The sequence below is a fragment of the Penaeus chinensis genome, chromosome 16 (assembly GCF_019202785.1).
Source record: "Penaeus chinensis breed Huanghai No. 1 chromosome 16, ASM1920278v2, whole genome shotgun sequence".
NCBI lineage: Eukaryota > Metazoa > Arthropoda > Malacostraca > Decapoda > Penaeidae > Penaeus > Penaeus chinensis.
Window position 1 is genome coordinate 35,881,155 of NC_061834.1, and position 12,470 is coordinate 35,893,624.

The 12,470-nt window shown below is 41.7% G+C and overlaps 1 protein-coding gene across 1 annotated transcript in view; it reads right to left on the minus strand.

Moving 5' to 3' along the window:
• Nucleotides 1-4,661: 4,661 nt before the first annotated feature.
• LOC125033307 (zinc finger protein 62 homolog) overlaps nt 4,662-12,470 on the minus strand; it is a 37,520-nt gene continuing 29,711 nt past the window's right edge. Inside the window, exons 14-17 of the mRNA XM_047624689.1 lie at nt 8,854-9,904; nt 7,088-7,183; nt 6,712-6,716; nt 4,662-5,692 (exon numbers count right to left, since the gene is read on the minus strand). Of these exons, the coding sequence (XP_047480645.1) occupies nt 4,761-5,692; nt 6,712-6,716; nt 7,088-7,183; nt 8,854-9,904 (2,084 nt within the window). The 3' untranslated portion in view covers nt 4,662-4,760. The remainder of the gene's footprint in view (nt 5,693-6,711; nt 6,717-7,087; nt 7,184-8,853; nt 9,905-12,470) is intronic.

Below are 12,470 nucleotides of genomic sequence, written 5' to 3' on the forward strand. Positions count from 1 at the left end.
GGAAAGACACATGAGCTAACAGATAATCTTATCGAAATGTACACTTTCCTGATAAAGGAACTGTCACTGGCAGCTGCTGCATGGGGATACTATGTTTAAAATAAAAGGAAATTAACTATTTGTAAAAATATTATTGTGTCGGTTACATGACTACTAATGACTTGATAGCAGAAGTATCTAGTAGCTCGATATAGAAATACGGATTAGTTATTGAAAGATAAAAATAGTAAATAGAAATAGTAAATAAAGATAGAATTAGTTGTTTGTACTAGGTATTCGGATTACATTACGAGAAAAAACATGAGCTGATCATAAATGAAAATTTCCGATGCAGCGTAACTGTGCTTCACACGAAGGGTCCTTGCCCCCTCCTCACCCCCCGCCCGCTTTGTAGTGATAGACCTTGCCGATTTTACGTCAATCACTCCAGGAGGTAATGCAGTATATCTCTCATCTCTAAGTCTCCCACAGGCACGGATAAAAAAGTATAAGTAAACTTAAGGCGGCAACACTTCCCCCTGGCAGAGCCGTGCATGGCGTCATTTTGCTTTGTATTTCCAATGAGGGTTCTGGAGGCGGGCTTTCCTGCATCGAAGCCTTCTCCATGCGACCCTTTTCTGCAATGTAACTCGTCCTCCGGCCAGCAACACGACCCCTACCTTGGACCTCAGCCATCGTCTCAACTAATTTTGCATGGTCATTTATTCTCCCCCTTTCCGTTTCCTTCTCTTCTTCATCCCCTTCCTCTGTCCACTCCGTAAGGTGTGAGAGCTGCGCTGAAAAGATGAAAGGCTGGCTTTGTATCAGTCCTGAACGGCCTCCGGGAGCCATGAGCACGGTATTCTCTTGGTTAATCGGCCATGGGGACCCTTTGGAGTAGACCGTTTCTTTTCCCCACTTATTTCAGGCTCCCCGTGGCCAATAACGAAGATTTTTTTTTTCCTTATTACGCGATCCCTACCTCTCCTTTGACCTCGGCTCCGACCATCGATACTAATACCCCCGATGTTTTCTGTCAACTCTATCCGTTCCGAATCATCCACCCAGGTCATTACTCGAGCTTCAGCAACCCATTCCTCTCTCCCAACACCTTCCTCCATCTACTGCAATCTTCTACCCCCCCCCCCCCATCCCCTGTTACTACTCTTCGTCCTTATTGTCCTCCTCCCAACAGTACTACCTCTGTCCATAAAACCCTATCGTCCTCCCGCCTTCCGCAGTCTTTTTTTATCCTAGGTCCGACTTTCAGACTTTCTCTATTCAGATCGTTTATTAGTTGCTGCATTTCATTTATATATTCATTGAAGAGAACATATATATATATATATATATATATATATATATATATATATATATATATACGTACATATCTATACATATATATACACAAACTTTTAATTTAAATTTGTCAAACGGGAGTTTACACAAAATGCCACAGCAACGTCTGTGTTTATTTACACACACACGCGCACGCACACACACACACACACACACACACACACACACACACACACACACACACACACACACACACACACACACACACACACACACACACACACACACATACACACACACATAAATGTACGGGCTCGAATGATGGGCCCTACAAGAGTATGGTAGGTAGCGAGCTTAGGGTGTGAGGCAAAACAACCAAGATGTCTTTATTGTAGAGTAATGATGGAGTGCGGCTGCTCCTAGAAGAAATATTTAAGGAAAAGCTAGGTATTGATCACCGATTTTTTTCCAATTCTAACAAACCTTCACACTCGGGTCTTGGGTGCGGTGCGAGGCGTGGAGAGATAGGGAGAGGCACAGCTGACGAGGCAGAGAACGGACCGCCCTTGTGCAGCTGACGGGGAGATTTGGAGTGCTGCGTGGCGAGCAAGGTCAAGGCCCGACAGGTCAGCAGGATGATGATGTTCTTGTATGTATACTCGTATAAGTGTGTGTATATACATATGTATGTATATATATATCTGTCTGTATGTATTCACCCATCTGTGAATATATATTTGGGCTCGCCATCGCAATGGAACAAGGGAAATATCAGAAACAATTTCTCACAGATACACTGAAAGTCCTATGGGCCGCGTCCATACCGTAAGTTATTGTCTGTCCAGTAAACTGAAAGATTCAAATCCAGCAAAGAAAGATATCCTAAGCCGGCAAATCATGAGATCATGATCCAGCATCAGAAGGTAAAAAATAGAGAGACACTAAGACAGCAAACAATATTGGAATGACAAAATGAGGTATCGTGTAATTCTGCTTGTTTCGTCCGTCCGTCCATATATTACACTTACATTTAGCGCATGAAATCGTAGAACATGTAACTGCGGACTTTATGTCTTTTCATTTTGTTGTAAGTTGGGCATTTTATGCCTGGAATCATATTTCATGTCAGTTTATGTTGGTGTAAAACGTATTGATAATTGATAACATACATATAAAAAAATGGAACATAGATACACACTGTTATTATCATTATATTTATTAATGCTATTATTGCCATCACTGTTATCATCATTATATTTATTAATGTTAATATTGTCATCACTGTTATTATTATCATTATTATTATTAACAATATTATTAATATTCTTCGAGGCAAGTATACGCACACTTATTATTTAGACGACGAATCTAGCGGGAAGGTTAAGGAGGAGGGGAAGAAGATGGGGAAGAGGGAAGGGAGAGAGGACTCAGAGAAAAAGAGAGAGAGATGAGGGAGGAAGGGCAAAGGAGAAGGGAGCAAAGGAGGGGGGGGAGTTTAAAGAGGAAGAGGGGGGGGGTAGAAGGCAGGAGGGCCTAAAGTAGGAAGGGGGAGATTTGGGAATGAGACGGGGTGGCGGAGCAGCGAAGAGAAAGGGAGAGGGGAAGGAAAAGGGAGAAGTGAGGCGATAGGTAGAGAATGAGGAGGGTGAGAGAGAGAGAGAGAGAGAGAGAGAGAGAGAGAGAGAGAGAGAGAGAGAGAGAGAGAGAGAGAGAGAGAGAGAGAGAGAGAGAGAGAGAAAGAGAGAGAGAGAGAGAGAGAGAAAGAAAGAGAGAGGAGGTACCTCTTATCATTTACGTTCCATGGAGTTTCCACGGGTCCATCTAGTATATTTAATTTAGTCCCCTTCGCTCCGCCCCCTCAGTTCCCGCAGCCGTCCCCCGCATGCGGCGATATCACAGCCATTCAGTCGACTTTCCTGAGTCACCATTCGCCCCGGCCAACCTACAGTCAATTATGGATTGCTTGTTGATTATATATGAGGCTATTGGACCGGATTCCTTGCCAAATTAGATTCCAAAAGTTCTAATGATGTAATGGGCTTCACAGGTGTCCACCAAGCAGATAATTTCAGATAATCAGCAATCAGCCACAAAGACAGTCTCGCTCCATTGCAATATCACGAAGGATCGTCACTTGGAACACCTTGTCACTCCTGAAGCACTTGCCTAATTTGTCTGCATGTCGGTCTGAAAATATTACGGGACTAATGATACAAATCTAGGGTTAATTTGGTACGGCAATTGTGTACTTTCCCATATCTTGTTATCACTGATAAGCGATGCAGTCCTAGTAGATTTTTGACTCGTGAAGTGTATTGACGGCAATCTGACAGAATTGGGATAAGAAAAAAAAAGGTAGCGAAAAATATATATACATATATACTTGTATATATATACATATATACATATATACATATACATGTGTGCATATATATAATATATGATATATAAATACAAATAGATAGGCAGATAAACTTCCACTGCACTCCATTCCACTCAATTCATTATCGAGAGGTTACTTGGCAGTGCCACACTTACCTGATTAGGTGCCTTTCTTAATCAACCGCGGTGTGCGTGCTACCATTAGTGCCAAAGGGGTGACACCTGCGTTTGAACTCTTGGGGTGCTAATATACAGATAGATAGATATAGATACATATCTGTGTCCTTGTTAATTTACTGCACCTCTTTGAATCATTATAAGAGCGATGATCAGGACCAGTAATTCTGACTGTCTAAAACTATTCATTTTTACCTTCTCCTTGCGAATGACAAAAAAAAATTACTTGTCCATATTTTTTTTTATTCATTTATTCATTTTCACGTTAATTACGCGTTCATTTTCCAGTCCTCATCGAAAAGGTCAAGTATTGAAAAGATCGGCGATGGGTTTGCCATCACCGACCAGATTCGATTCTTCGTATTTTTATATATATTTTTTTCCTTTTTTTTCTTTCTTTTTAGCGACCAATATCGGAAAATTTCAGTGCGAAAAGATGACAATTCAGTAACAAGATGAAGCCAGTGTATAGGTATAGGAATGTTTATTTAAATCAGTGTGTGTGGAAGAAGTTTAGGTAATAGTATAGTATAGTGATCAAAATGTTATATGTCGATATACTGACGAAGCACATGAGCATGACCATGTACAGTAACTGATGAATAGCTGTCTTCACTCGCTCTCACTCTTTTTTTCCAGTTTTCTTTCTTTCTTTGTTTAACTCTTTCCTTTTTCTCTTTCTTTTTATGGTTAACTCTCTTTTTTTCCTCTCTTTCTTTCTTTGTTTAAATCTTTCGTTTTATTTTATCTTTTCTTTCTCTTTTCTCTCTTTTTCTTTCTCCCTCTCCCCTACCTTTCTTACTAGGAAACTTAAAGAGTCCAGAAATGTTTTGAAGAAATAGATTTATTACAATTTGGACTTATTACATCCGGCGCGCCCCCGCCGGTCCCCCGCCCACCGCCGCCGGAAGTCCTCGGTGTCCCTAGGAGGCGAGGACGTGGTAGACGCCGTGCTGGTCGGCCGAGTGCGAGGTCAGCTGCTCCAGCGACTCGCACAGGAGCCCGCAGGTGCCGCACGAGTACACCTCGATCATCTTGAGCTCGACGTCCCCCGCCTGGGGCTCCATGCTGCTGTGCTCGATAGCCTCGGGCTCGATGCCCACGTCCAGCACTTGGAAGCTCTGGCGCGGCTCCCGCGTCTCGGGGTGGCGCATGCGCATGTGCGCCGCCAGCCCGGCCTTGCCGCGGAAGTTGCTGCCGCACAGCTCGCACGCGTTCGTGTAGCTGTTGTCCACGTGGAGATGCGTCTTCATGTGGCCCCGAAGGTTCCAGTTGTTTATGTAGGATGAGCCGCATATGTCGCATACGTAGCGCTTGTCTTGAAGGTGGACCGCGCGGTGGTGAACCCGCAGGCGCTTTTTCTGCTTGAAGGTCATGCCGCAGAGCTGGCACGCGAACGGTCGCACGACAGCGTGTATTCGCGAATGTTCCTGCAGCTCCGAGGCCATCATGAAGGCCTTCTTGCAATACTCGCACACGAACGGGCCCGAGTTCGTGTGGCGCGCCACGTGGGCCCGGTACGTGGAGCGGAACTTGAAGGAGCCCCCACACGTGTCGCACACGTACGGCCGGACCTCCGAGTGCGTCCGCAAGTGCACGGACAGCTTGGCCTTGTCCGGGGCGCGGTAATCGCAGTGCGGGCAGGCGGCCTTGCGCTCTCCGTCGTGCACATACACATTGTGATATTGCAGGCTGATCTTCTGCGAGAAAGTCTTGCGGCAGATGTTGCACGCGAACCGCCTCTCCTTCACGGGCCGCCCCTTGCACTTGTGGCCGGCGAGCTGCGGCTGCGAGAAGAACACCCTGCGGCACCAGCGGCAGCACACGGCCGACGCGCCGCCCTCCACGCCCGACTCTGCAAAGACAAATAGCGCCGCTTTTATTACGTCATCATGCCCACGTGTCTTCCCTGTGCCGATCTCGGATATTATTGCCATCAAATTCAACTTTTTTTTTCAGCATTACTATTAATCTATCATTATAATTCTTGACCAATATCGTTATTCATACTGACGTGTTGCAAAAAGGCATTATTCATATCTATTTTCGTTTACCAACCCAGCTTTTTAAACAAGTTTTGCGATAAAGTGTTGCTATGAAGTTCAGAAAACCTTCCTCTCGCCCTACCCTTCATTATCAAACTCTCTCGGGGATCGATGCTAACTTCACTTACACTTACAGGTAGCCTCTATGTATTTATCCCATGCACACTGAAGCAAGGGTTCGAGAAGAAATACGTACGCACACACACACGCACACACACACAAATACGCATCCAGGAATAAACATACATACAGATTCAGGCACAAAGACAAGACAAAACAAGACAAGACAAGACAAGACAAGACAAGACAAGACAAGACAAGACAAGACAAGACAAGACAAGACAAGACAAGACAAGACAAGACAAGACAAGACAAGACAAGACAAGACAAGACAAGACAAGACAAGACAAGACAAGACAAGACAAGACAAGACACACCCACGCACCCACGCACGCACACACACACCAGGTACAATAAAAAATATATATATATATCGTTACCTTTTACACACAAAAAAAAAAAATAGAAAGTGGGATTCAGTAACATTAAAACTGGTAATAAGTGTGATTACTTGTATGCGAAATTAAAAAATAATAATAATTTCGAGTGGCAACATATGCGCAGGTCCAAGTCCGGGAAAAGTAAAGTTGTTTTGAGCTGAGGAAGAGATGAAGTTCATGGGAACAGTGTTGTAGAATGTCTGTCTAAATAGTTTGTTTCTATAAATGTCTACACATATTTACGCCCTATTTTGGATATGAGCTAAAAATAAGAGCTGGATCAGAGGGTTAAGTCTTTCCCAGTCTCCATTTGCTCTGATGATGCTTACCCCTCCTGGGAAATGAGAGGCGAGTCGAATTCAGTCTTCAGTCACATTGTTTATCTATAGGGCACATTTCGTATTTTATTATTTAATTAAATGTCTATTAAAATTGTTGTTGTTACATACGAAAATAGTAAAAATCTGGTATTCACCATTTCGTCTTTTTTACGATATATTAGATTCGCTGTATGTTTACCAATGTCATTTTTTTATGTTTATTTATGTGCAACCCTACACGATGTTTAAAATAGCTTAATGAACTATTTGCATGAATTTCTCTATAATTATATACATTTATTCTTTAGTATTAGAGTGCGTTGATTAAAAAGGTATAATACAGGTTTATAATTTCAATTGTCAACCGCTAAAACATCCTCCAAACCTCGTGGTATGGATGCCAATAGCTCCGTCGCCATCTTTCGTCATCATCAAATCGAAAGCGAGGACTTTACTTGGACATGTACTTGCCCACAGCTGACTAAATAAGTTCGATGGGATTTAAACATGGCGATTTAGGACTTCTGACTTCCTGAACTAAAAAAAAAAAGGGGCCTGGCTCGGTTCGCTTTGCAATTATATCCATGTATAATGTTAACAGTTTAATCATTTTATTCTTTAAACGGGTATTGGATATTATGATAAATATGTTTTCTTATTCGGCATCTAAGTCACGGTGAGATTAAGATAATGCAAAACATATTTCATTATTTTTAGATAATAAAAGATAACTAAAAATATAAATGCGTAGACAAAATAACGCATGGTCGACGTATCCCGCATTCCAAATATATAGTCCATTACTCTCAGTCCTCGAATATTGTAATAAGATCGTCATAGGGAACTGCTAGTCATGGGAGGAGCTAACAAGATGCCCCGCCCCCAACACAGAATAATGGCTATTGGTTAAAACAAACAAATGTGCTAGACATATAAGACATGCTAGACATAGACAAGCTCATATAGCACTGTGGCGAAAAGGGTAAAAAGGAGTTAACGATTAGGATAAGGGGACAAAGAAGAGAAGGAAAAGAGAAGGGGGGAGAAGAAAAGACCATGGAAATTAGTTTAGACGAAGGCTGAGGTCCGAGGTAGAGGCAATCCTCTACACTGGGCTTCAGTCTCCGTCTCCTAAGCCCCCCCCCCCCCCCCCCCCCCCACGACAGTCACGCGCAAGGATTGAGGACAACAGGTTCTATTCGACCACAAGGAAACGATATTTTTTTTGTTCTCATTGTACCTTTACTTAATAATTTTCCATCAATTATGCCAACTCTATATGGCCAAGTCATAAACATAAAAAAAATATATTTATAATATATATCTTTAAAAATTAATAATAAACTAGAAAGAATTAATGACGAAATAAAACTCTTTTTTTTCGTTAGTCTATAATATATATTCGTTTACTGAGTATCCCAATGGAAAATCAGTGAACAGAATTATATTTACAAAATCTATAAATCTATAAATGCTTTGCCTTCCAGATTTTTTAGCATATTAAGAATCCCGTTTATTACAAATATACGACTGCGATAATGGATTAGACATACTTTGGGTCATTTCTGTAGTAATCTTAATGCAATTATCATTAAGAATACAACTGATTAACAAAATATACAGCCTACACGACTGATATTTCTTAATCTTACCATGAATATATACTTTGTAAAAAAGCATGTACAATATATAAATGCAGGATAGAAAAAAATGTATGTATATATAACACAGTATGAACAGACTTTTTAAGCTTGATGTAAATCAACAAGTAGAAAAAACATCTTTTTAGTACCAGGAAAGACAGAGATCGAAATAAAATAAAAAATGACAGAAAAAATAACTAGATAATGCACCAAAGGTCACAGGAAATGAAAGAGCTCTCTGTGCGAATATTTTCCTCCAACTGCAAACACTTCTCTTTTTTTCACTTCACTTTTGCACTCGTTTTCCTATACACGTCTAGAATGAATGTGTTAACAATTGATAAAGCATTCATATGACTATGAAGTATATATAAAAATGTTAATGTTATTTACACTAGATTATAATCTTGAGGGCAATTCCTTGAGACAATAAATCCACATGAAGTTAATAATTAATTCTAGTAGGTAACAGCTGTCACAAGAACAGACCCTTACATCCACTCAAAGCTCGTATATTATATCCGAGGTCTTCGCTTTCACCACCGTCAGATTCTCCCCTTCGACCAAGACAGTCGACTCGTCCGCCTCCAGACTGATTTCTTCCGGGTCATCGGGGTCATTATTACTTGAAGAAAGTCCATACTGGATCTTGACTGGTCGCCGCGTAGGGTGGAGGGTCGACAGAGACACTTCAGGCATGTCGCTATCCGATGAGAGAATGACTTTGTGCATTACTCGTACGTGCACCGCCAGGCCTTCTTCCCCGCGGAATGCTGCCTCGCAACTGGTGCAGTGATAGGCATACGGGAGAGACGATAGGTCTTTATGTTTTTTCATGTGGGTCTTTAGGTTGGCTCCGGTCATGTGCTGCGCGCCACAGACGTCGCAGATAAATCGCTTGTCGTTAAGGTGCACGGCACGGATATGACACGCTACGTGTTTGTATGTCTTGAAAGTGGCGTCGCAGTACGTGCACTCGAAATTTCTCTCTACCTGGTGACTCCTCACGTGGTCCTCGTAAAGACTCTTCTGGTTGAAAGCTTTGTTGCAAACGTGGCAAGTAAAGCGGCCAACGTTGGTGTGGAGGACCCTGTGATTCCTGTACGCTTGAATGGTTTTGAGGCCTTTGCCGCAGTCTTGGCAAACAAACTGCCTTTCGTCCGAGTGAACCTTCATGTGTCGCTTCAGGTGGTAGAGTCTCGGCCCCTCGTAGTCGCATTTGTCACACTGGTACCTCCTCGGCGCCCCGTGTTTAAACATGAGGTGGACGTTGAGACTTATCTTCTGGCTGAAGGTCTGGTCGCAGGAGCTGCACTTGTAGCACGCCTGCAGAGGCACTGCCTTAGTGTGGATTCTACATTCCTCCTGGCATCCCTCGCAAGCCACGCATTCTTCGCCGACACTTTTGCATCTGTTTAAACAACCTCCCCTTCTCACGCACTGTGACCTCCTCACTGCCTGCTGTCTTGGCGACCTTTTGCTAAGCTCTGAGCCTTGCATGCTGCTCTGGCTGGCCCTCCCCAGTTTATCCTCTGCCTCTCCATCCTTCGCCAGCTGTTCTGCAATGAGAGGTGGCCAGTCAGTCAGGTTGCAGCTACTGGATGGCTTGCTAGTGATCTGGTCCTAGTAATCAACAGACTGCCGCTCCTACACTCGGCCGGACTCATTGCTTGACTGGTGTACTCTTGTGAACAATGACTGGTGTGGGTCTCGTGAACTGTGAAGAACTGGCTTCTGACATAAGGATTACATGAAGTCTTGCCTTTTCTGTGCTTCTACTAAAGTGCAGATCTCAGTCTATTTCACTTTCTTTCCTTTTTTACTAAAAGTTTTGTTTTTTAATATTCGTAACACGACTCACAAACTGACAAAATAATGTTTTCATTATATATAAAGTGTATAAAACTTATGTTATGTACATCTACGGCTGCTGTCTGTAATTTCAATTTCCTTGATTATATGTCTGACTCTTAAAATCTGTGTCATGTTTTAAAATATAAATACAAGTCAATTCTCTCCATTACTTATTCAATAACTTGCTTCTTCAGGTTCATGAGTATACTTCTTCTCTTTACTGTTCATCAAGTTTTAATTTTTGGAAGGACATCGTTTCATTTGTCGTTGAAGTGTTGTCTATGTCAATAAATAGGCAAAAAGATGAGGAAGAAAATGGAGGGAGAGAAAGTGTGGATAAGAATGAAACACGATGGGAAAATGAGGAGGAAACATAACACGAGGCAGATATCAAAATACCGTTAAAAATAATCCCATTGTGCAAGACTTGAAAACTGAAGGACGGAAATAATTCTAGACAATTTAGCCCAACAGTCTCTACAAGAAAAAAAAATTATCATATCAAATTACCGAACAGTAAACACTAAACATTCCACGTACAAACCTACACATTCATTCACAGAGCATAGGAAAGGACAGACATGTTGAGAAAGGTTAAAAAAGGACGTTTTTTTTCTTTTTTGGGGGAATCACTCTCCTAGGCAAACTTGCAGTTAATTTTACCATATTAACAACGCATAAATAAATAGATTTCACTAAGGTGGATGGCCACCAAATCAGAATGTTCACGAAAAGCTTTTATTTTAATACTGTTGTGCTGACACTACATAAGAAAAGGAACACAAGGTATTCTTTGTCTTGTTTTTTGTTTGTTTTGTTTTGTTTCTTTGGAAGTCATCACAGCATCATCTTCCTTCTAAAACAGAAGAGAATGTTTCCTGATAGAAAAACAATAATGGCAATCGTATGCATTTCATGCACGGCCCAATCTTCACTTCCATTTGTCATTATAGTTGACAAGAATACAACTCGAAAACAATTTGTTTTTCGTATATAAAATAAATGAACTCTATAATTTAATTACGACATTAAGAACATATCTGGTGTGTTGATAGACAGAACAACTGGTTTCATCATACATCTGTATTTCCAGTAAATATACATTGGAAATGAGAATCAGACAATATAAACAAACAAAAATATTTTCAGGGGAAAAATAAAGAAAAAATATATACACTTTTTGTTCCTTATCCTTTTTGACAAAACTATCACATTAATGTACAAGAGAAGTTTCCATTCGCCAAAATTATAAATTCATTACTGTATATTGCAATGCAAATTATATATTTTGTTCCTTATCCTTTTTGACAAAACTATCACATTAATGTACAAGAGAAGTTTCCATTCGCCAAAATTATAAATTCATTACTGTATATTGCAATGCAAATTATATATTAAGTGACACATTCTCTGCTGAACATGTAAGCAATGTATCATGCGTTTAAATGAATACAAAATAATGCACATATATTCAAACTTTTAACGAGAAATTCCTTGAACTTCTCATCCGCAGTTCGGTCCAAATGTACTTTCTGCTCTAGTTTTTGTCGCTTCCATGACACGAAGCCTGGTGTTCTTCGAGTAGCGACTCCGAGGTAAACATGATGTTGCACGAGCTACAGGTAAATACGTGGATAACACGCTCGCCACAATTCTCCTCAGCCGTCATGGTGTCCGTCATAATGGGATCCTCCTCTTCTGCGATGTCGCTATAGACTTCGTATACCACGTTATCTCCCTTAGCGTCATATACAATGTAATTCTCTCCTTCGACGTAGATGGTTTCGAACCCTGCCTCGGTCTCGATCCTAGCTGAACCCTCGGGCAAGGCGCTGTTCGACAAGCGTGAATAGTGGAACTTGACCGGACGTCTTGTAGGGTGCGGCACTGCCACGTCCGCCGGCTCCTGTGGCCTCTCCAGCGATTCATCTATGTTGTGAATCACTCTTTTGTGAGCGGCGAGACCCTCGGCGCCTCTGAACTTGGCCTCGCAGGATGAGCACTCAAAGGCATAAGGCAGCGATGAAATGTTGCCGTGCTTCTTCATGTGTCCCTTCAGATTAAAGCCGGCCATGTGCTGAACGCCACAGATATCACAAATGAATCTCTTGTCATTCAGGTGAACGGCTCTAATATGGCGCGCTACGTGCTTGTATGACTTAAATGACGCACCGCAGTAATTGCATCCATAATCTCTATCATCCTGATGACTTCTGATGTGGTCCTGATAAGCACCTTTGTGATTGTAGGCCTTGTTACAGATCTCGCACA